Source organism: Saccostrea cucullata, unplaced genomic scaffold (assembly GCF_032062105.1).
Source record: "Saccostrea cucullata isolate Sc308-1 unplaced genomic scaffold, CSIRO_AGI_Scuc_v1 ctg177, whole genome shotgun sequence".
NCBI lineage: Eukaryota > Metazoa > Mollusca > Bivalvia > Ostreida > Ostreidae > Saccostrea > Saccostrea cuccullata.
The window spans coordinates 90881-116435 of NW_026926295.1; the positions used below are offsets into that span (position 1 = coordinate 90881).

General features: G+C 36.2%; 2 protein-coding genes across 2 annotated transcripts in view; both read left to right on the top strand.

Annotated features, from left to right (window-relative positions):
• Window positions 1-20423, top strand: part of LOC134271297 (uncharacterized) — a 35128-nt gene extending 14705 nt beyond the window's left edge. Inside the window, exons 5-22 of the mRNA XM_062753521.1 lie at window positions 713-2263; window positions 2361-2548; window positions 3945-4098; window positions 5227-5393; window positions 5619-5766; window positions 5999-6159; window positions 6534-6690; window positions 7122-7294; window positions 7609-7762; window positions 7853-8025; window positions 8899-9052; window positions 9340-9509; window positions 10029-10182; window positions 10483-10562; window positions 10974-11056; window positions 12946-13014; window positions 13230-13392; window positions 20277-20423. Of these exons, the coding sequence (XP_062609505.1) occupies window positions 713-2263; window positions 2361-2548; window positions 3945-4098; window positions 5227-5393; window positions 5619-5766; window positions 5999-6159; window positions 6534-6690; window positions 7122-7294; window positions 7609-7762; window positions 7853-8025; window positions 8899-9052; window positions 9340-9509; window positions 10029-10182; window positions 10483-10562; window positions 10974-11056; window positions 12946-13014; window positions 13230-13392; window positions 20277-20395 (4018 nt within the window). The 3' untranslated portion in view covers window positions 20396-20423. The remainder of the gene's footprint in view (window positions 1-712; window positions 2264-2360; window positions 2549-3944; window positions 4099-5226; window positions 5394-5618; window positions 5767-5998; window positions 6160-6533; window positions 6691-7121; window positions 7295-7608; window positions 7763-7852; window positions 8026-8898; window positions 9053-9339; window positions 9510-10028; window positions 10183-10482; window positions 10563-10973; window positions 11057-12945; window positions 13015-13229; window positions 13393-20276) is intronic.
• Window positions 20424-21113: 690 nt separating this feature from the next.
• On the top strand, window positions 21114-23867 carry LOC134271290 (serine/arginine repetitive matrix protein 1-like). The gene is made up of 2 exons (XM_062753516.1): window positions 21114-21250; window positions 21520-23867. Exon 2 carries the CDS (start codon window positions 21524-21526, stop codon window positions 23792-23794), a length of 2271 nt encoding a protein of 756 aa, XP_062609500.1. The 5' UTR covers window positions 21114-21250; window positions 21520-21523; the 3' UTR covers window positions 23795-23867.
• Window positions 23868-25555: the final 1688 nt, after the last annotated feature.

The following is a 25555-nucleotide window of genomic DNA, read 5'->3' on the forward strand; positions in this document are numbered from 1 at the left end:
TGTTAGTGTACAGGGGTCCTTTTGATTTATTAGCGCCAATCTAAATTCTTACTTGATGGATCCTTTGTAGTAGTGTTATGACCAGCCCGGTAATCATTAGGGCCTTTGGGCCTCTTGCTCTCAGCCAAAATTGTGGTAGCGCTGGAACGTGCCACATTTCAAATATGTCTGCAAATGGGCTTGGCGAGTATTTTGTACATTAACTAAACGAGGATACATATAAAACAACAATGCTTCAGCAAAGATCATTAACTTGATGGCAGTCTCTATATTAATAAAGAGATAAGCTTCACATGACAATGAAATGTGTCAGCTGCCATATCCTTTCTTTTAATCCCGCGGGTGATGCATGAAAATCTTGAAAAGATTGTCCTATTAAGTTAAGAAGTTACTCTCAAAAATCATTTTGAACATACCTCAACTGTATTTATTTTTCCAACTAAATTTACATTGCTAAATAAACACACAATGACTCTTTCGGTTCTCCACGACTCCCTAACGCAATCTTCATTCCACAATTGTTGAGGGAGAGCAGAATGTGTCAAATGTTTATGTCTCTTGCTACCAAACAAGCTTATTAAATGCAACTTATCTGTGTCAGGGTCATTCTTCAGACCCCAAATTTATTTTAAAAGGAATTTTCTCTTAGTTCAGTTTAATTAAGTATTCCTTGTTATATCCGCTAGAACTCTTTTTGATCTTTTACATTTTAATGGACAATGATTTTAATTTTGTGTATCTTTTTGTCTGCCGTAAAAGGAAGTTTATTTCTTAATGGCACTGTTAATACAAAGTTGGGGCGGATTCATGGTTTTCTGAAAGACGTGGACGGACAGGCAGTTTATACATTTTTGAAGGTTCCGTATGCCTTGCCTCCTATCGGGTCTCTGAGATTCAGTAAGCCACATCCTGTAATGCCATGGAACGGAGTGCTAGATGCTACTAATCCTGGTCCATCGTGTTATCAAAGAATTAGTCGATCATACAGGAAGTTTTTGCCATCAATGAACGTTTCGGAGGATTGCTTGTATATGAATATATATGTTCCTGTGTCAGTGTCCCCAACAAATAAATTTCCAGTAATGGTGTACATTCATGGAGGAGGATATTCCACGAAATCTGCTAATTTACACGACGGATCTCGAATGTCTGCCAATGGTCACGTGATTGTTATTCTGATAAATTACAGACTAGGAATGTTTGGTTTTCTGAGCACCGAGGACGAGAATGCGCGCGGTAACTATGGACTATGGGATCAAATCGAGGCTCTGAAATGGATCCAGAAAAATATTGGATATTTTGGCGGAGACCCCTCTCATGTGACGGTATTTGGACATTCTGCAGGAGGATACAGCATCGGACTACTACTCCTTTCTAAATATTCCTATGGTTTATTTCACAGAGCAATAGCAATGAGTGGGCTTGGTCTCAACAGACGATCTGTCACTCATGACGCTCGCAACGCGGCTTTTCGTGTAGCAAAGTTTGTAGGATGTTATAACAACACTGTAGAATACAACAGCAACTCTGTAAACGCTTCTTATATTGTATCGTGTTTACGAGGCAAAACACCTACTGAAATCCTGATAGCAACTGGAAAAATGCGAGCCAGTTATCACAAATATGATTTTATAATGAGACCCGGTCCTGTAATTGATGGCGAATTACTCTCGAGTTCACCAGAACGTATTATAAATGATCCAGTATCAGAAGGTTTTAAAACTTTCGTGAGTGCTGACATCATTGCTGGAACCAATGACGAGGATGGATGGCTGTTAAGGTCAAAACTAACAGCCATGCAGAGTACCTACAACTTTAATCTGGATGATGGGGTTTCTTCCTCTGCAATGTGCGATGGGGTTGTAAAGGCCTTAGTTCGCGATTACTTTCACTCCAATCCCATTATTTGGAATGAAATATGCAAAATGTATTTAAAAAACAGTTCAATTCTTGCTCAAGGTCATGCAACTCTTGACATGTATGGTGACATGCTGTACGCCTCTCCCGCAGTGGAAACACTCAGAAAACATCGGTCAGGATTAAAAAGTTTTGGGAAGGCCTTGGAGAAAAAGACGTTCCAGTTTATTTTTACTCATAAACCCACATTTCCAGTCATCACTCGCCGCCGGAAGTGGCTGACAGGTGCACAGCATGGTGATGAGACGTGGTTCATTTTTCGAAATAAAAATTTTAATTACACAAAGGAGGAACAGAAATTAAGTGATGACTTCGTAAAGTATCTGACCAATTTTGCGAAAACGGGGTAAGTATTTCCGCTTGAAATTAAATTTGTCTCGATATTTGTTATCTATGTATTTTTTATTTTAAAATAAGACTATAACACATTTTTCTTATCACAGGGATCCAAACAGTGATAAAACAGATGTCACCTGGCCAGCATTCACGGAGACTGACAGCTATATAACAATTAATGAGAACATGTCGATAGGACAGCATCTGTTCGGGAAAAGAATGACATTCTGGCTAGATACAGTGCCTTCCCTTCTATATGCGTCAACGTCTTCACAGATAACGCTTCATAAATGTTGTTTTATTGTGTCCTTTATCACCATAGTTTATTTTTGTAACAGTTTGAAATGGAATGTGAACATGGTGATATAAATCAGCGGAATGACTTCAGATTAGTATGAAAAAATTGTTGCTTAATAATTCTTTATACATGTATAATAAAAATGTTTTTATAGTGTAATCTTTTAATAATGGACATACATGTAACTTGAGAATAAAGGAACTTTAAGTTTGGAAGCTTATACTAGTATATCAACCAAACTAGCTATCTTTCTTTTCCTGAAAGCATTTTTGCAAAACTTTTCTTATATATTTTTTTTATATTCAAGATCAGCTTTCAGTTCTTTCCGTGACCCAGCTGAACTCTAATTCCTGGGGTCCTAACTTGTTAACACATGAATCAAAGGTTCTTGTTGTCCCCTTGTCTTTGTTTGCATCATTTCTTAATCAATTTTGCATTTCTATTCCTTTAAAAGAAACTTGGAAATTATTTGAAAGGAAAGTTAAGTACCACCCTTGTGTCCCTGGCTTAGGCGAGAAAAATTAAACGGCTGAAAAAAGTTCTTTGTCAGCAAAAACTCCAACAACAAATAACAGAAACAGTGTATAGGAATGTCAAAATAAACCAACATAAGCTGGCCTTGTGTGTTCTCTAAAATCCACGTGAAGAGGATTCAGAACAAAAACCAGAACAAAATGGAAAAAAGATATCCAAAGAAAAGTTCTTTGTCAGCAACAAGTGTGCTCTAATTTCCTAAATTTTGGACCTCATATTCTGTTTTATTTTCAAACGTTGGAATTCTAAATACACTTGTATATATGTACACTATATGCATTATAGTGTGTTTAGAATTACTCACATCTGCGTATAGAATGCTACACTAATATTGCGTTTATCTGTAAGTCCTCAGAACAAGTCATCATGCCCTGACCAACAACTAGTGTGTGATAATCAATCGGTTACCAAATCTTATCAAGCCTGATAAGAAAATCCAAGGCACTTTGACGTCTACAAGCATGGGTCCAACGTGGTTCCTTCTAAGTAATAATTTTACAAATAATTTATTAATACTATAATTCATGCATATTTGTTATATGTTTTTATTTTTTCAATTGTGCATTAAAATTTCCCTATAAATTACAATTAATGTTGGCAATGCTCTTTTATATGTAGGTTTGCTGTTTGGCTTTAGTCAAGGTGAGTAAAGACCGTTCTAAATTTAAAGAAAAATTCATATTTCATATTTATTGTAATTAAGCGTTTATAACTAAAACTAATTCGCGTTTCCATAAACCTTTTAACGACGAAACTATAATTATTGGCAAATGCATTTATAACTTTTCTAAAGTCTAACTTGTAAATAAATTTAAGGTTCGTGTGTCATAAGTCATTAAGTTAGTTTCTTGTTCAAAAGCTGTAATTCAAAATATCCGGTTGGTGGGACCTCCTGGAGTAGCAGGTCAAGGTCGAGTGGAAATCCAGAAGGACGGAATATGGGGCACTGTGTGCGACGACCAGTTCGATATGATGGACGCCAAAGTTGTCTGCAGAATGTTGGGATCAAAGGGGTAAGACATTCCTTTAAGATTTCCTGAGCGAATGGATGGACATGGTGAGGTTAACACTTGAATAAAAAAAGGATGAAGATAATAAACAATGATTGATTGATTGATTATTGACTTTTTAAGCCGATTCGGCAATATTTCAGCCATTTAACAGTGATCGAGCTAAAAAAAAAAAGCCGATAAACAATTTAGGGCGTAAAGACTTACCCCAGAAAATTCCCTGTCGACCGAACACACCCGCTATGTGTGCCTTGTCATGACCGGGCAAACATAAAAATCAACAGGCAGCCCAGTAGGATTAACAAGTTTTTCTTAAAGAATGTATGCTTTTTAGTCTTCCAGCAATCTATTGAAATTCCCATGGGTACCAATTGCGCCCGTTATTAGCAGAACCTTTTTTGTATTCAAATGACACAGAGTTGTCCAAAATCTTATAGGTGAAAAGAAGAAAACACTTGCGGTGGCCTTTAACTCGACATTTAGATATATCGACGACGTATTGTCAATTAACAGTGGTTGTTTGCATTCTTATGTCGAAAAGATATATACGGGTGAGCTTGAGATAAAAGATATCACAGAGTCTGACACATGTTTCATGTTTGGATACCCGGTATTTTACTTGAAAAAGACGTTGATGGTAATCTAACAACCAAGCTTTATGATAAACGTGATGACTTTAACTTTTCAATCAACTTCCCTTACTTATGAAGTAATATACCTTCATCACCTGCATACGGAGTTTATTTCTCTCACTTAATTCGATATGTACAACGATGTGCACTCTGAAAAGGGGAAAATGTATGGCTGGCCCGGGAATCGATCCTGGGACCCTTGCATCCATCGTAAGGTGCCATACAGGAGCTACCCAGGCCAGTATCCCAGGCCCAAACCATTACATTCCCTTACCTTAAATTGTTTTAGCCTTCGAAGTTCATTTCTCCCTTCACCTGCAAGTGAAGGATTTGTTATTTCTATAGAGGAAACGTGTGGCTTCTCCAGGAACAGCCTGGGAAGATAAATGAGATACACAGATATCCACGACCAAAACCACTAAAGACGTCTATAAAAAGCGATCACGATCTTGATTTTTTTCAATAAATGTAAATAAGTACTTTTAAATTCTTTTATCAGGAACGTTCATCAGGCAACGGTAGAGGGAGTCTTCGGCAAAGGAACCGGACGGATCTTCTTTGACGAACTGCAGTGTGTTGGCACTGAAACTGACCTTGATCAATGTCGAAGTGACTCCTTCCACGACTGCTTCCACAGCGAAGACGCTGGTGTCATCTGTGACGCAGGTAGTCACGTGATGTTGCATATAAATGTTCCTTTGGTATACTGTGTCATTAACCAGTCCAAAGGAGTACTTAGTATTATACATCCTTTTTTACAAATGAAATCTGATCATCTTCAGTACGGGTCCTTTCTCTTTCTTTTCATTGTTTTTTGACGGCAGTTTAATTTTTTTTCTCCGGTTTAGAGTTTAGAGATTAATCATGTGAAATCCTATTATTCCACTTTAGATTCTGTAAAATTCCGGTTGGTTGGCGGGTCTGATTCTAGCAGTGGTCGAGTGGAAGTGAACCTGAATGGACTGTGGGGAACTGTCTGTGACGATGAGTTCGACACACGAGCGGCTCAGGTTCTGTGTAAACAACTGGGGCTGCCATAGTACGTGGCATATTTTTCTCCCAACATTCAAAACGCAAAAGCAGCGTTGAATAAATAATACTGTCCTCATATTAACCAGCAACCCATAAGTTATGTTCAAATTCTAAACCAAGTAAAAATAAACAACTTATCTAACTCATCCTGATAAAAATGATAAAGCCTGTAACTAGACCATTTTTAAGCTTTGTTATTTATAAACTAAACGATGAAGTATTTTACACACTTATTTCAGCGCACATGCTTTTCCAAACAATTTCGGCCCAGGAACAGGATCCATATGGCTTGATGACGTCATGTGCATGGGAAGTGAAGGTAACATCTTGGAGTGCAACCAGACAGAAATCGGTAACAATGATTGTGACCACACAGAGGATATCGGCGTCGTCTGCACAGGTAAAATATTATACTTAGCGGTCAGAAATTTCATATCTATTTCAGTGAACAAATAAAATGGACATGCAGTAAAATCACAAATTTTTGCGGGGCTTTAATTTTCGTTGTTTCGATAAAATTTACACTCATGTCCGCCATGAAATATTAAATATTTCATATAAGTTGGTATAACTCCTCAACATTTCTTTTTCAGCGAAATCAAATCCCACCAAACACATTGGTTTTCTTCAAACCAAGAAAATTGACTCTAATGAAAATGCGATTTTACAGTATTTTCACTTGTTATTTATCAGCTTACTATGCATTTTGCCTATCCTAATCTTGTAAATTAAATTATTTTGATAATTTCACGATGTTTTTATCAATTTTCATAGACACCCCACCAAAACTTCAGATCCGGCTTGTGGGTGGAGCCAGGAATGACGAAGGAAGAGTGGAGGTGAACATTGGCGCCGGCTGGGGAACTGTTTGTGATGACGAGTGGGACTCCAACGAAGCAACTGTCGTCTGCCGCATGCTAGGATTCACTGGGTATGTAGCAGACGTCATATCAGTGACACTGAAACTCTATAAATGGGCTACATATAACTGTATCATAAACTTGTATGTCAATAGTTTGTCTCGTTTGAGTACGTAGTTACCATTCATACCTAGCATGTTCTTGCAACTGGAAGACATAAAATTTGATAATTTGATAAGGGTAAATTTCTGAAAGTAAAGGAATGAGACGGTCGATTTGAAATCGTTACGTTTATTATAAAGTTTTGTTGATAGATTACCATGAGGCCTAATTCTAGTGAGATATTCAAATATAACACAGACATTTCATACTCTGTGGTGTGACATTTAATGGTTTTTGAAATGCAATCCATTTAGAATAAATATTACCTATAGATAATATCAATTATCAAGAATAATATTTAAAATGTAGTATAGTACACGTTAAAACAATTTGAATCCAGTGGTATTCCACGAGCAGTAGCACAAGGTTTCTTCGGACAAGGTACTGGAAGTATTTTGATGGATGACGTTAACTGCACGGGGACTGAGAACACTTTGGCGAGCTGTGGTTTTGCCGGTTATGGATCCAATGATTGTGACCATACTGAGGACGCAGGTGTTATTTGTCATGCAGGTGTGTATCATAAAAGGTGCAGCATGGCTATAAAATGACTTAATAGTCCTTGTTTGTCTTTGAGTTGGAATGTACTTTAATTGTGTTCGACTGTGGGTCGATTCAGCTTTGGTAAACTCTCAAACTGAATTATACTGGAAAGCGAAATATACTTTCCCAATGATGCGGGAAAATCTAAAACGCTGCGAGCCATATAACAGAATTATGAAATAAAAGAATACAACACACCTACAATGAAATTGCTTTAAGAAAAGAAAATAATATCTAGATATATACATGTAATAAATCTAATACTTAATTATTTTGATAATCAGAAAATTCACAAGCTCTTAAAGTCCGTCTGGTAGGCGGGGCTAATGAGAAGGAAGGGCGTGTCGAAGTATTCTTCAACAACACGTGGGGTACGGTGTGTGACGACCAGTTTGATGACAGGGAAGCCAAGGTGTTCTGTCGTATGCTGGGATACAAGTACGTGGCTTCTATCTTTATCTTCCAATATGTCAATTTCAAAGAATATGAGTTTTTAGAACTTTTATTATACAATTTAATTAACTATAGCGGTACAGCTGTTGGATTGGCTGAGGCTCACTTTGGACCTGGTACTGGACCAATATTTCTAGACGATGTATCTTGCAGTGGAACTGAAGATACCATCGCGACATGTAGCTTTGCTGGGTATGGACAAAGCGACTGTGACCATACAGAGGACGCAAGCGTAATATGTGACGCAGGTAGAATCAGTTAATATGAATTTTTTGGTTGCAAGACAGATATACATTTATATATGTCGTTCTTCAAAAATTATCCTATACTAGTAAAAACTTTGAGCAGTACGGGATATTCATCGTGCTAACGCTCACTTCACAAGGGACCACAGTTTTACACTCTCCAAAAGACCGGTCTTCACATCCATTAGTGGATGCATGATTTTGTAAACGATCTATTAATATATTTTTATTCGCATCTCTCCTTGGTTACACTAACAGACTTAAGATTTACAACTGACAAACCGGTCACGGTAGCCTAGTGGTAGAGCGTTCGCTTCGTGATCGGGAAGCCCGGATACGATTCTCATTCGCGGCGCCGCGTCAAACCTAAGTCGTAAACATAGGTTGTGACTGTTCCTTCGCTTAGCGCTCGGTACTAGAAGTGAAAGTCAAGGGTCTTTCGGATATGACCTTAAAAACGTAGGTCCCGTATCACGGTAGGCGTGCCTACCCTCACTGCTCAATGGCCCTGAGTGCCGAGTATAGACCTAAATTTGAAGCCCTTCACCGGCAAACAGTGAAGTCTCCATATGAGTGAAAAATTCTCGAGTGGGACGTTAAACTATATACAATCAATCAATTAAAGAAATCTGACAAAGTGGAAATAAATCCGTTTTATTCTTTTTATCATTGTGTCTCAAAATTTTGACACATTTACGGAATGAATTTTACTAAATTCCATTTATGTAACCTTTTCACGTTAAGTTCTTGCCAGAAACCAGTTTAAGTTTTTTTAATATTAGTTTTAAAGACAATCTGAATAATTTAAAAACATCCATTTAGCTTCTTTTACATCATTGTGAAATTGTACTCCTTTTCCGTACTTTGCTTTTATAGGTCACCAAAACATAAGTATCCGGCTTGTGAACGGAAAGGTTCCGAACGAAGGCCGTGTGGAAGTCCTTTACCACGGAGTCTGGGGCACTGTTTGTGACGACCGATTTGACTCAACGAATGCAAAAGTAGTGTGTAGAATGCTTGGATTTCCAACGTACGCCATTATATTTTTTAACTGCATTTTAAGCTTGCCTTTATGCTTATATTACGTTTCTTTCACCTGAACTTTTAGCTTTTAACGTTCAACTTTTTTTTTTTTTTTACAAATTTTGAATACATACATTACTAGTACAGATAGGCATTATATTGTTGACAGAGTTTACACTGACGTGACAGAAGACGGTTTGGACATAACTCGTATGGATAAATATAAAATTGTTTACAGTGGTAACGCTGAAGCAGTGACAGGTGTAGTAAAGATATATATAACATTGTTTACAGAGGTAACGCTGAAGCGGTGACTGGGGGACGGTTTGGAATGGGGACTGGGAAGATATGGCTGGACAATGTAGACTGTAACGGAGGGGAGAACTCTATCGCCCAGTGTCGTCATCAGGTGTGGGGCTCCAACAACTGCGACCATGACGAGGACGTGGGAGTTCGTTGTGGAAGTAAGAACAGTGATACTCAACCATTTCCTTGCAGTTCAAATCAATTAAAGGGGCATGGACACAGTTTCCACTGAATTTTTAAAACCAATTTAATGTTTACAATTCCCAACTAAGGCATCATCTAATGATCAGCAAATATTTGAACATCATTTTTGTTGATTAACAAACTAGATACAGAACTTAACATAACAAAGTTTGGAGCTCTAAATCTGTCTTGTATGTCGACAACCAGGACAACTGAAGTTCAAATTTTTGATGATTATTAGAAAGACCTTTGTTAAATATTTGTAAAACTGGAAAAAATAAATTTGAAAATTTTTAGCTGAAACTGTGTCCATGCCCCTTTAAGATAACCTTCTCAAAATCTAAAACATGTAACTGTCGGTGATCAGCAGTCTAAGTACATTGATACATATATTGCATATATTAAGGTTTATAGCGTCAAGAATTTTTTTTTCAATTTTCACAAAGGTGTCTTGAGATCGTTTTATTACATATGTACCTGTTGGTGTTACATAGGTACAATAGAGAGCCCTGTTCGTCTTGCTGGTGGCTCTACACCTTATGAAGGGCGTTTAGAGGTTTTCCATGAAGGCAGATGGGGTACAGTGTGCAACAATGGTTTTGATAAAACCGCAGCCAAAATAATTTGCAACAGTATTGGATATCCCAGGTTTTGAATTTATTGATATACCGGTATAAGAAGATTTATATACACAGAAGCTATCAACATCCCGCGAATAGAATCGTTATGAAAGTGCTTTTCGAGAACCTGTAGTTAGTAATTATGATTTAAAGGAGAGAAAAAATTTGTAAGCTAAATTTGATCAAATTTAATTTTGAGGTTTGAAAGTTAATCATACGAGTATGTTTGAAAGTTCATTATGATATAGAATGTTGCATTCTGTTTATATTTTCATATATTGCTTTTAAATAGTCTTTGTTGACCAGGAATCTATTTGATGTATTTTAGTGACAACCCCACACTTATGCAGGCGACAAACTTCGGAGTGCCTCCTGCCACGGTGTGGTTAGATGGGGTGAGATGTATGGGTAACGAGACGTCTATTGATGTCTGTACACACAACAGGTTTGGTCTGACTTCCTGTAGCCATGACAAGGATGTCGCCATCATGTGTAGAGGTGAGGTGGTATACCCTATCGAACACCATTAATACTTCCAGCAGGAAGAAGCCGCCATTGTCCCATTTTATATCAAAGCTCGTTATGTTGAAATATATTTTTATAGATTTCAACTTCATTGAAGACCGAGTCCAATTTTTTTTTATATCTATTGTCTCTTTTTCAGTCATCATATAATTGTCCAATTTTATATCAAAGCTCGTTACGTTAAAATATCTTTTTTACAGATTTCAGCTTCATTCAAGACTGAGTCCATTTTTAAAAAATATTTATATATTGTATTTTTTCTCAAATTTGAATATCCTTTAATCTTTTATTTAGCTCATGGTATAAAATGTTACCATTGTGACGGTGTACAAGACCCAGTGACCTGTAACGAAGAAATGCAGTGTTCGGCAGGAGAAGTGAGTTTTATTGTGCTGTCAGATGTAATACTATATAAATATTGCATGTAGTTCAATGTAACATTGAAAATTTTCACCCTAAGAAAATCACTGTCAACCGAGGTGCAGAATGGTTTTCGAGGGGTGAAAATTTTCAATGTTACACTCAACTACATGCTTTATTATTATATTATACTGAATGTTTTATACAAATACATATAACAGTGAATTCTGCGCATTCGCTTTTTTTGGAATATCACCCGTCGTCAAGCACTATTGACTGTTGCTACGCTGGAGGGCGTGGCTTCATTATTCAGTGGGTAATAGTTTTTAACAAATGTTTCTTGACCAATCAGATTCAACTAATTTACATGAAAGTATAATATAATAAACTATTACATTTACTATTTTTACATATTATAAATATATACAAGATTTCAAATAAATTGAGAACACTTTCATTGCCTGAGTACAAATATGTATAATCTTTAATTTCATGTAAAAAACATAACCTGTTTGGTTAGGAAAGTTAATTTAGTCAATGATAAGAATTTCTAAGATATCAAAATATCAACTGTAATCTTTCTCACTAAGATATTGACAGTTGTGAAGGAAAAACTTCAAAAGTACTGTGCAAGAATATATTCAAGCAGTAGCGTAGATCAGATGTGGATATTCAAAAATTCCAAAGAACTTTTGGACAATTTGAAATCACAAGATTTTACCAAAATCAACAGCTTAAAAACTTCGACTTTTCAACTTTATACATAACCATTTCCCACCATGAATTAAAGTCCAGGATTTTTGATATTATTGACAGCTGCTTTTTCAATAAAAATGGAATTCGTAATTTTACTTACGTGGTCATTGGTCATTTGCAAAATGATTTTGTTAAAACACATTTTTATTACACACACAAGTATTCTGAAGTTGATATCAAAAAGATGCTTGAGTTTCTGATTCACAATATCTATGTGGTATTCGGTGACCAGATCTTCCAACAATATTAGCAGGCCTATTTTTGTATTCATACGATGCGGATTTTGTGCAAAATCTTATGCATGAAAATAAAAAACTTGCTGTGGCTTCAATTCGACATTTAGATATCCGACACATCTGTTTCATACTTGGATATTTTACTTGAAAAAGACATTAATGGTAATCTAACAACCAAGCTAGATATGATTCACGTGATGACTTCAACTTTTCTATCGTCAACTTCCCTAAACTATGGAGCAATATACCTTCATCACCTGCATACGGCATTTATATATCTCAGTTGATTCGATACGCAAGAGCATGCTCTACGTATGAGGAATTTCTAAAACGAGGTAAATCATTGACAAACAAGTTGGTGAAACAAGAATATCAGCAGTCTCGTTCAGAGTCATCATTGCGTAAGTACTTTGGTCGATACAATGACCTTGTCAGCAAATACAATTTATCACCGAGTCAAATGCTGACTGACATTTTTCAGACTATTTGATAGTTCATTATTTATACACTGAATTGACGACGGATTTTTCCGTTATTTCCCGGTCATGACAAGGAGCACACGGAGCAGGGGATGCTCACTTCTCCATGGCACCTGATCCCACCTCTGATGTTCTAGAGATCCGTGTTTGCTCTGCTCCTAATTTGCATTGTTTTATGAACTTTGATAATGAATACTGTTTTCCATATCCTTCATTCTTTACGAAATTTTCAAAAAATCTTAGTTTCCGTGAGGTACAAATGTGCGGTTATAATGATAATGTTTCCGACAGAAAAAAAAGAGAAAGGTTTGGTGCTATATTTTTTTATATCTGGTATATAAATTAACAAATATATCCACATGATGATTTCTAAAAGGAATTGATGTAATGCTCGGATGCATTGTCCCTGCTCTTATTTGTTGAGATTTTGCTTAGATATGTGAAGAGGCGGCATTCATCGCCAACGGAGAGACAAGATTCTCACTCACCTGCCAAAGCAAATTGGTAAGTGGGTTCCAAGACGATAAAAGATCTGTTCATACATGTATTTCAAATATTTAGTGAATTATATTTGAATTAATTTGCAAATCTTTTTGTTTTAACAGGTAAAGCTTCTAGGTGATTGAAAAACGTTTATATATTCACACATATATATATATATATATATATATATATATTTTTTTTTTTTTTACAAATCTGGATCTTGTTTTCGATACTAGGTGTGTGACGCGTTACAAGGAAATGCGATTGGTCGTCGGGACGTTGTTAAGAGGCAGGGTCAGACAGTGCAGGTCAAATGCTGTGACACGCCCCTTTGTAACCGTGACCTCATAGATAAGTCTTCAGTCCACGGCGGGCATGGCCACGGCCACCCTACCACCGGTTGGTTTACATTTACGGAATTATTTTTTCATATAGCTTATTCTTCATTCTTATGAATACCATTTTCCTTTATCAGAACCTGAACCTGAACTGGTCAAAACCGGGGTTTCAGTCAGCTGTATGAATGAATTATTAAAGCAATATGAACTGCATGTTTGACATGGGAAAAATTTGTAGCAAATTTGTAATTAACTATTTAAATGGAAGAAAATTAGAATATTTTTAAACTTCTGTTCTTCATATTTGCGATGGAAGAGTTTTTTATAAGCTTTGATTGAACCAAAATTACATTATTATCGTCCTGTACAATATTGATTTCTTATTGTTATGGGCCAGAATTACCCGAAATGCCAGCAAAGATCAATAACACAATTTAAACTTAATAATTTATTTACAGTAATATATAATAAGTATATGAAACATAAAGTACAAACTTAGCAAGAATCTAAAAATACATACATCAGAGTGTCCGTTTCTGCACACAATGTCCCAGTGAAAATATATATCCCAGTTATATCTCAATAGTGCTTATACGACAAAGTATCTTTATGCATCGAATTGACAGGGTATTTATACAGTATCATAAATCTAGAATATTCTAGAAATTGTTAAAACATGATATTACTGGAACAATCTGGACATACACAAAATTTAAGAATGTTCTAGATCAAATGACCGAACATGTTGACCACTCTGGAATGTTCAAGAAACTAAATGTTACTAATTATATACATAATGAAATAATACACATCTCACAACACCTCCCCCCTTAAAAAGTTTGAATGTCAATGAAAACTTATATTATTAAAATAAAATTTATGTACATTAATACAAAATCTAATTTGTTCATCATACTCTGGACAAGGCATCTGCAATAACATTGTCTTTGCCTTTGATATGCTTAATTGTTATGTTGTATTCCTGTAACAACAAACTCCATCTAGTCAGTCTTTGATTCTTGTTTGACAATTTATGCAAAAATGTCAGGGGGTTGTGATCCGTATATACAAGAATTGGATGCAATGTAACATTCAGATAAACATCAAAAATGCTGTAAGGCTAACAACAAAGCAAGGCATTCCTTTTCAATGGTGGAATACTTTTGTTGACATTTTGTAAGTTTCTTTGAAAAATAAGAAACAACTCTATCTACCTTATCACTATGTTCTTGAAACAAAGCTGCCCCGATTCCAACATCACTAGCGTCAACAGTAAGCTTAAATTGCTTAGAAAAATCTGGAGTTGACAGAACTGGATTACTCATAAGGACAGATTTGATTTTATGAAAGGATTTTTCACAGTCCTTTGTCCATTCAAATTTAACCCTCTTTTGTAAAAGATTTGTAAGTGGACTAACTACTGAGGAAAAATTTGGACAAAATTTTCTGTAAAACCCAGCCATGCCCAAAAACCTCATTAATTCTTTCTTGTTTGTAGGAATCGGGAACTTTGCAATAGCTTCCACTTTAGCCATTATGGGTGTAACATAACCTTGACCTACTTTATGACCTAAATACTCTACATAAGCATGACAAAATTCACTCTTTTCAAGGTTCACAGTTAAATTTGCTTTAGCTAAAATGTCAAATAAAGCACGCATGATTCGGAGATGTTCATCCCATGTGTTGCTGTATATGACGACATCATCAATGTAGGCCTCGCATCCCTCAAGATCATGGAGAAGGAAGTGAATCATCCTTTGGAATGTAGCCGGTGCGTTTTTCATGCCAAAAGGCATTACTTTATACTGGTAAAGTCCATCTGGTGTAGCAAAAGCAGATATTTCTTTTGCTCTTTCTGTTAACGGTACTTGCCAGTAGCCTTTCAACAGGTCAAATTTACTGACAAATTTCGCATTTCCAATGTTGTCAATACAGTCATCGATTCTAGGTATTGGATATGAATCAGTTTTGGTAACAGAATTCACCTTTCTAAAGTCTGTACATAATCGGTAAGAACCGTCCTGTTTTGGTACAAGAATACACGGTGAGCTCCAATCACTTTTACTAGGTTCAACAATGTCATTGTCCAACATGTACTGCACTTCCCTTCTTAGGTACTGCAATTTTATTGGATTCAGACGATACGGATGTTGTTTGATAGGCAGAACGTCACTCACTATGACATCATGACAAGCTGCATTAGTTTTCTTTGGAACTTCCGAAAAGATTTGACGATACTCATTCATCAAGTTTTTAACTTGTTCTTTTTGGTGAATGTTCAAATGTCCAAGTTTGGCATCAAAATCAGCCAAATTTTCGGAGTTTTTCAAGCGGACACTATGATTACAATCTTTCTCATTCATTTCTACACTCGTATCACTTTCAATACAATTTTGAACAGTCTTAGGATTGGCTAAAGTGGAAACTGGTTTTACAGAATTTCGGTCACACCTTTCAAAATACTCTTTTAACATGTTAATGTGACAAACCCGTTTCTCTTTACGTCGACCTGGTGTCTTAACTACATAGTTTACATCACTGATCTTGCTTTCAATTTCATAAGGGCCATAAAATCTGGCCTGTAAAGGATGACCAGGAATAGGTAAAAATACAAGAACCTTATCACCTGGCTTAAACACCCTATTTCTGGCATCTTTGTCATACCACATTTTCATTTTCATCTGAGAACTCTTCAAATTTTCTTGTGCTAATTTACAAGCATTGTAAAGTTTTTCTTTGAAATCAGACACATAATCTAAAAGATTAAGATCACTAGTCTCAGTCAGCCACTTTTCCTTCAACAATTTCAAAGGACCTCTAACTGTATGACCGAACACCAATTCAAAAGGACTGAACCCAAGAGACTCCTGGACTGCTTCTCGTGCAGCAAATAGCACAAGATGAACCCCTTCATCCCAGTCTTTCTCATACTGATAACAATAGGTCTTCAGCATTGTTTTTAAGGTCTGGTGAAAACGTTATATCACCCCCTGGAACTCAGGATGATAAGCAGTTGATCTATATTGCCTTATACCCAACTCATGCATGACTTGCTGGAACAACCCCGACATAAAATTTGAGCCTTGATCCGACTGAATTGCCTTGGGTGCTCCTACAAAACTGAAAAACTTGGTTAGGGCCTTAACTACGCTCTTTGCCTTTATATTCCTAAGAGGTATGGCTTCAGGAAATCGAGTGGATGTACACATAATGGTAAGTAAATACTGGTTCCCAGATCTAGTCCTAGGCAAAGGTCCTACACAATCCACCAACACTCGACTAAACGGTTCTTCAAAAGCTGGAATTGGTTGGAGAGGGGCGGATGGTATCTTATGATTCGGTTTACCTACCATCTGACAAACATGACATGACTTGCAAAACTTCGAAACATCCTTTCTTAGCTTAGGCCAATAAAAATGACTCAATATCCTATTATAAGTCTTACTGATACCTAAATGACCAGCCATAGGTGTATCGTGAGCTAAACTCATGACATCTCGACGATAAGCAACTGGGACCACTATCTGGTGAACAACACGCCACACTTCATCTGGAGAGGCGTCAGGTGGTCGCCATTTTCGCATAAGGATGCCATCTTTCATATAGAAGCATTCTCCAACTTTAGTAGCCTCTTCTGGTGGAAGTGCCCTCTTACTAAGTTGAATGATATCTGGGTCTTTATGTTGTGCTGAAAGTAACTGCTCTCGGCTTAGGATATCCTTGCCTTGGCTAACTAATGGATGCAACTCATCATCCTCACCACCAAATTTTGGTAAAAGTTCTTTCTTCTCTTGCTTCTTGATATTGTGTGGTTCCATAATTGTTTGAGTGCCATCAAGGTCAGATAAGAAAGTGTCATTCAAATCAATATCAACAGAGGAATTCGTCTCGTTAAAGGCTTGAGTATGGTCTGCCTCAATTTCTCGTCTTCTGGCCATCGCTCTAGTAACAGCACAGGCTGGATAAATGTCATCATCTTCATCATAACACATGACATCTGGATTGATCTTCTCACAAACTATAGGATCTGGTACAACTTTTCCACCAGCTAGATCGTTGCCTAACAACAAAGAAATGCCTGGAACGGGAAGAGTAGGTCGAACACCTACGATAACAGGTCCAGTAACTAAATCTGACTTCAAACTAATTCTATGCAGGGGAACATCAATGACGCCTAGCTCCACACCCTGTAATAAAACTGACCCACCAGTAGAAGTCTGCTCAGACAAAGGAAGCACGCCCTCTAACAATAACGTCTGTGCAGCACCAGTATCTCTCAAAATCTGGACAGGTTTTATTTCGCTAGAGTCATCGAGTGAAACAAATCCCTGAGACATAAAGGGCTTATAATCCTCCATAGAATCAATAGAACTGGACTGTGAACCCTGGACATCAGGAGTGTCAGAACAAATCGAAACTAAGGCTTCTCTATCACCTCTAACTGCCGCACAAGCATGTGGTTGAGTTTTATCAAAATCATTTTTTCTCTTAAGTTTAAAGCATTCACTGATCAGATGACCCTTTTTCTTACAATAACTACAAGTAGGAAGCGACCCTATTCCAGAGGATCCTTCAACACGTCCTGGACCGGACTTAAAACCACCTTGGGATGGAGACTGGGTACTTGTAAAAGACTGAGACCCTGAACCACTCTTTTTATATGTGTCTGAATTGGTAGAATTACTGCTAGTCTGAGATCTTGATACAAAATTCTTTTTATGAGACAGAGCATAAGTATCAGATATGACTGCTGCCTCTTCAAGAGTTTTCACATTCTTATCTTCTAAATGTGTTTTCAAATCTTGAGGAACACATTCCTTAAACTCTTCTACCAGGATGACTTGGCGCAAATTAGCAAAAGTTTTATCAAGTTTCTTAGATCTAAACCAATGATCGAATAAATCTTCTTTCTCTCGTGAAAATTCAACAAATGTTTGATTATCAAACTTTCTATACTTTCTGAACTTTTGTCTATATGCTTCAGGTACTAATTCATATGCTTTTAATATTGATGCTTTGACCTTCTCATAGTCTGAACTTTCAGCTACCCCTAGTGCAGAGTATACCTCAGCTGCTTTGCCAACCAGTACACTTTGTAACATTGTTGACCAAACGTGTTGTGGCCATTTAAGATTCTTTGCGACTTTTTCGAATTGGGGAAAATATTTGTCTACAGATTTTTCTTGAAATTTTGGAACTAACCTAATATTTTTTGCTGCGTCAAATTCAGTTTTGACAACTGACGGTTCTGGTTGGTGCTGTAATCTTAATTTCTCTAATTCAAAGTGCTCTTGTCTTTCTAATTTGTCTAATTCAAATTTTCGTTCACGCTCTCGTTCTTCTCTTTCTCTTTCTCGCTCTTCTCTTTCTAATTTTTCTCTTTCAAGTCGCATTTTCTCTAACTCTAATTGAAACTGATAGTCTGCCATTTTATAAGAGCCTAACTCTGATTTAACTGTATATTCTGGAAGATCGTATTTTTCAAAGATGTTTTCTTCTACTAGTTTGTTTGCAACCTTAATTCTAATGTCTTGCTTTCTCTGAGAGGATTTAACATCTAACCCAAAATGCAAACCTAATGCGATCAAGTCATCCTTTTTTAACGTATCAAAAACCTGAACACTTGGTGAACTAAGAAAGTCTGTGACCGAAAACACCATGTTGATTTCTGCTGGCTTATAATCAAATTTTAACGGTTCAATAAACAAAATTCTGACAATAAACTGCAAAAGTGCAAGAAATTCTTTATCCCGGACGAGCCCCCAATTCTGTTATGGGCCAGAATTACCCGAAATGCCAGCAAAGATCAATAACACAATTTAAACTTAACAATAATTTATTTACAGTAATATATAATAAGTATATGAAACATAAAGTACAAACTTAGCAAGAATCTAAAAATACATACATCAGAGTGTCCGTTTCTGCACACAATGTCCCAGTGAAAATATATATCCCAGTTATATCTCAATAGTGCTTATACGACAAAGTATCTTTATGCATCGAATTGACAGGGTATTTATACAGTATCATAAATCTAGAATATTCTAGAAATTGTTAAAACATGATATTACTAGAACAATCTGGACATACACAAAATTTAAGAATGTTCTATATCAAATGACCGAACATGTTGACCACTCTGGAATGTTCAAGAAACTAAATGTTACTAATTATATACATAATGAAATAATACACATCTCACAACATTATATAATACTATATGTTTGATTGTACAGAAATATTTCGGATGAAACATTTCAAAACTTTATTTCTGTCCTATTGATCATAAGGGTTTAAATTCAATAAAAATTCATCATTATAACACATTTTGCCATCAAAATAAATTTCTCAAAAATGCAGCTCATATTACTTTAAGTAATAGCTTTTACCATTAATGAATATGAAATAACAATGACACATAGTCTAACAATATAATAACTAAGTAATTTAGCTTTCTATGACTTTCTATAAATATTACATAATAAGAATTTTATATTTTATTTTTTTGCATAAAATTTTATTCACAAATAAAAGTGAATGGGATCTGGCAGCAGGCATAGCCTATTTTAGCCCTCTTCCTACATTTATATTTATTTGCTAATGATGCATTGCTGAAAGAAAATTGTGTTTACGAAGGTAATGTAATATTTTTCCTGCAATGTTAGCAACCTTTCTTTATTCTCAACAGGAAAAATGAAAAACTTCACTTGCGATGCATTAAGCTTCTCAATGCTTACAAAAAACGATCAATGCAAAATAAAAAAAAAATAGCAATTCACTACATATGGGTTAAGGAATCCTTGTCATTATAAACATTATGTGAAATTGTTTAAGGTCAAATCAAACCTTTTTCCTTTTTGTGCTTATTCATAATGATATATTTCTCATTATTCTCCCTGATTAAGAGACTCAGTCAAACTTTATTATTTAAATATTCAGGTTGTCAAGATGACCCTAAGATGGACTGTAATGCATTGGACGGTATCAACATATGCGCCAATGTCCAAGCGGCCAAAATCTACTGCCCACTTCACTGTGGCCTTTGTACTAGACGCTAGGGTCAAAATCAACAACAGAGGTAGCAGGGATAAAGGCACTGCCTTCATTATAATTTTTTGTATGTTGTATTATGTATATGTTAAATAAATATATTTTCGAACTCAAAGCCTGTGCTCTTGGTGACTCGGTGTTTTTAAGTTTACTACGTAATCTTATGATTTAGAAGTAATAAAAACCTCAGAATGTTAATTTATTCAACCATGGTGTATTAGGCAAAAGAAAATGGGTGTATTATTAATTTTAATTCGTGCTTGCAAGATGGCATCAGATTTACTTTCATTCAACTTTGATTTGTATATGCATCGGATTTTCTGTGGGAAAAAAATATTTCTTTAAATTTTAAAGAACGCATACTTTTTCAGATTATTATTATTATTTCTATGTATTCATCATAATAATTAAGAAATCAACATTCTATATATACGTAGATATATTTTGAATCTACAAACACAAGCAAGGTCCTCAACCGATGTGTCATAAAGTTAAACTGCAAATAGATTAAGGATTCATTTTTATTTTTAGAAAGCAATCATCTATCTTGATATCAGACCAGTTCCCTAGAGAATATAAATATTATGTATGACGTGATATTTTCTTGAATGGAATTAAATAAATTTAAAATGACTGAATTCAGGAACTGGAACAACCCTGTCACGCAGAAATAAAATTGCAACCCGATGGTGTAGAAAGTGGATTTAAATGCCCTTACAAACAATGAAAGAGTGTCGCTCTTGTGCACCTGATTGCTTACACGAGTTTGACGTCAAAATGATTGTCGATACATATATATTTATGTTTTTGTTCATATCCAGTTATATATGCAGATAAGAACTTGAAAGCGAAGGTGCAAACATGTAAGTGAATTTCAGTTTAAACATTAGTTTTCGTAAAAGTTGTTTTGACTTACATTAAAGTTTAACTTTAAAAGGGGAAATATCATGAATTTGGAAATCATTCATTCACAGAATTTTTTTAAAAAATTCTAAACTAACGAATTGTTATATTTTATATGATATATACTGTATTCGAACGTAATTTTATGATATAAGGGAGGGAAAAATCAATCAAAAACAAATATTTTCGCGTCTTTTTAACAAATAAATCTTTGTTTCATTTCAAACAGAGTCATGCCGGACCCAACAGAACCTTTAAGAGGACCCGTTTATGGTACAGGACCTGATTACAGGGTCCACCAGCCAGCTTTCTACTCCTATACACCCAAGACCTACGACAGAGTCCATCACTACAACAAAGCCCATGAACCTCTCAGAGTTCATACATACGACAGTTACCATACATACGACAAAATACGAACGTACAATGATGTACAGGAATATAAAGTGAAGGAATACAAGCCGAACTTTTACACAGCACCAAAGCCTCCTCCGCGCGTCCCCACGCCCCTTCCCACGGTAAAAAGAAGACCGAAGACTCCCGACTATCAGTGGGCCCAATTATACGTGTGTTACGAGGAGCCACTGGGACCGCACATTCCTGTTACGGAGTATGAAAATCATGAATATAGAGGACGGGAATACAAGCCTATTGTAAATGAGTATAGGCCTCTGAAAATTGATAATTTATCTAAACGACCTGTTCTTTATCAGGGAAATGTAGAATATAAATTAACAAAGGAAAATTACTATCCATTCAGGAAGAGGAAAGACATTCAAAAGATTGAACAACCAGCGAAAAAACAAAAAGTCACCAAACAAAAGGAGAAATCTGTTGCAAGTTTGAAGGAAGTCAAATTGAAAGAGGATGACAATAACGCTGAGCATTTCGAAGAGGGAGAAGAAAAGATAAATCCAGTTCAACAACGGAAGAGCCCGGAAATACTTCCAGAAGCATTGCCAATACGGGATGATACTCCTCCGCATCCACTTCCTGTTGTTTCAGAACAAGAAAGGGAGAAAACTCCAGAAAAAGAGAAAACATTCATAAACGAAGCAGAGAGGAACGGAATTGCAGTCGGTACCACTGTGTTGATGGTTTCAGCGGCCACGGGGACGGATGATTTAAAACGTAAAAAGCGGTGCTCAAGATGGACACAAACAACGCCTGTTTCTAGTCCTGAACCTTCGATTCGTGAAATGACTCCAGTGGAAATAGTCCCTAAAACTGTCATTGTTGGTGTTCCGAATAAAAGAGCCGAAACGCCGTTAAAACCGTTAAAACAATCGACACCAGAACCACTTCCACAACCAGAAGAGAAACCAGAACCTGAACATATTCAGAAAGACCCACAATTACCTCCATATAATGTTGTCGCACCTGCTGCTGTAGTCGTTGATTACAAAAGGCGGAGAACGCCGACACCTCCATCCAGAAGATCACGACGCAAGTCATCGTCGCCTCGAGCTAAGAGTAGAACCCCTTCTCCGAAGAGCCGATCTCCCTCACCAAGACGTTATTATAGAAACTCTCCTGGAATTCTGCCTATGGCGGGTTTTGCCGCAGGTGCTGTCGTCAGTGGAACAGTTGTAGCTCCGTTGAAAAAACGCACACCTACCCCAGATCCACCATTGCCCCATACGAAAAACAAAACACCAAGTCCTAAACCAGAATCTACTAAGCCAGACGGTATCCCAGCTGCTGCAGTCGTTGTGAGTGGAACTGTGATACATGACAATAAATCAAATCAAGACAATGTGAAATCTCCCTCACCAAGCTCACCAGACAAGAAGTCTCCATCTCCCGTAAATAGATCGCCTACTCCTGCTCAAAAGTCCCCGGATATAAATGTTGTACCTATAATTCCTCTCGCAGCTGCATCGTTGGATAAAGAACCGACACCTAACCCTTCTCCAAAACCACCAAAGGAGAAGACACCGTCTCCCAGTACACCACGAGATGACCGTGATAACGCTCCTATTGTACCTTTGGCAGTTTCAAAAGACGATCAACCAAATCAACCATCTCCGGTAAAATCCCAAACCCCTTCGCCGTCTCCTTCAGTTTCTCTACAATCTCTAGGCAAGGAGAGAACATCCTCACCTAGTCCTACTCCGTCAGAGGTCGTTCCTGTTGCAGCAGTTACAACAACGGTGTTGCCTAAAGAAGACAAGAAATATGTATCCGATAATCCAGTTTCAAATCCTCCTGTTTCACCCGTCAGTCCAAAGAGAGAGGCAAGCCCAACACCACCTAAAGTGTCAACACCTACAGAGGATGCAAGTACGGAAAATGACGGAACCTCAGCGGGAGGCTCACGACGAGGCCTGCCACCGGAAGTGATAGCTGCGTTAGAAGCGTACGATAGTGCGCATAAAAACGGATTTGATAAACAGGTAGCGGAAAGTAATCTAACTTTTGCTTTGTCAGCTTCTAGATCTCCAAATCTTCCACCAGAAGTTCTAGTCAGTATAGAAGCATATGTTAAAATGCGTAGACGCTAAACGATTTAGTTTAATGATGGGGACTTAATATGCTTCTGTTTGCATTTTTTTTGCCTTATGTTTTAACAATGTTTGCTTTTAGAATAAACTTTGCTTATCTTATCGAAACATCATATCATTTATATTTCATCGTTTCTATAATAACAATATAATCACACTTGCACTTAAAAATAGTTTTAGAATTGCTTTGCATGTATACAATAAATACTGAGTATAGTGTAAAATTAAAATGCACAGAAATAGTTTAAAAATTAATCTCAGAATTTTTATGGCAATTAATAACAAATATTAGATATTGGAGATATTTTCTTGAGGACTATGCATGCAAAAAGCTCTACCAACTTCTTTTTTTTTCTATTTCTCATATTTATCATGTTTCTGTAGCTAAAAAAGCCGATTTAAAAATAAGAAAATTAGGGGGGATGCTTATTTATAAAGAAGTTAATATATACCTCTTCAATGAAACTGATGGTTTTTTTTTTTTAAATTAAAATAAATAGTGAGAATATACATGTGCATAAACGATTTAAAAAAAAGAATCAAATATGTCGAAGTTTTTTTAAAATTAGAAATGACATAGCTTAGATTTCCGTTTGCATTTCTTTTACATAAAAAAAGAAATAATCATTGATGAAAATGTCCAGTAAAAAAGCTATAAATAGTATATAAGAATTTTTCTTGACACTGATATCATGATCACCTTTCCTGTTTTACAAATAAGGTGTAGTATTCTCATCACTTTTATATAAATTAAAAAATTTAAAGGATCAGTACGCAATAATACTTGTGACTTGTCGAAAATATCTATTTCGATCATACATTCAGCGAGAACAGAGTATGATTGAACATTTATCCGGGTGAACGTATCGCATTACATTGTGTCTGTTATTAATGAACAGCTGGTCGGGGACACGGGCAGTTTTACTTGGACATCTCTCTTGTTTGTAGAATCAATTATTTCGTCATTCAATCAATACGCAGGATAAACATTGCTTTGTTCTACATACAGAAAAAACTGTCTAATCCGATGTCCTGTGGACTGTTCAGTCCGACACCCTGTCTATTCCGACACAAAATTCGCATCCCTGTGCATATCAGAGTAGATGGTAAAACTGTATTTAGAGTTTAACTTTTGTGCTGAGGAATTCCCTCGCTTTCATGCATCGATAAGACAGCATTTGAATCACACCTCCAGGATTTATTTTTTAAACGTTTTTCAAAGTGCTTACTATCAAAAATCACTGAAATGCATTACTGATACAAAAAATACTGTTTTACCAGTACCGTCATTTGAAACTCAAGAACAGCTCATTTCATATTATATCAAAATATTTTCCAAGCGTTGCTTTGCATCCAACAATTTTAGACCATCGGTCACTGGTACCTAAGGTCACATATTTTTCTTATAAAAATATCCCACATCCTATAGGCAACTAACTTTACATATTTTTTTCTAATAAAAGAAATGATAACCCATACCTTATAATACGTACATTAATACTAATTTTTATATGTTATTATTTATAAAGAAAAAATATGTAACGTCTGATGCCCACGGTTCTCTAAAAATCATGGTCCCTTGGCACGTTACATGTTGGCACGTTAAAGATCTCTCATTGCTAGTACCACAACGCCAATTATGGCAAAATTCTAAAGTAGACTGACATCTCTTCATAAGTGAAATAATCACTTACAATAAATAAGTGAAAAGACGTTCGATCACGAAATACAATCAATCAATCAAGCTTAAAATATCAAATC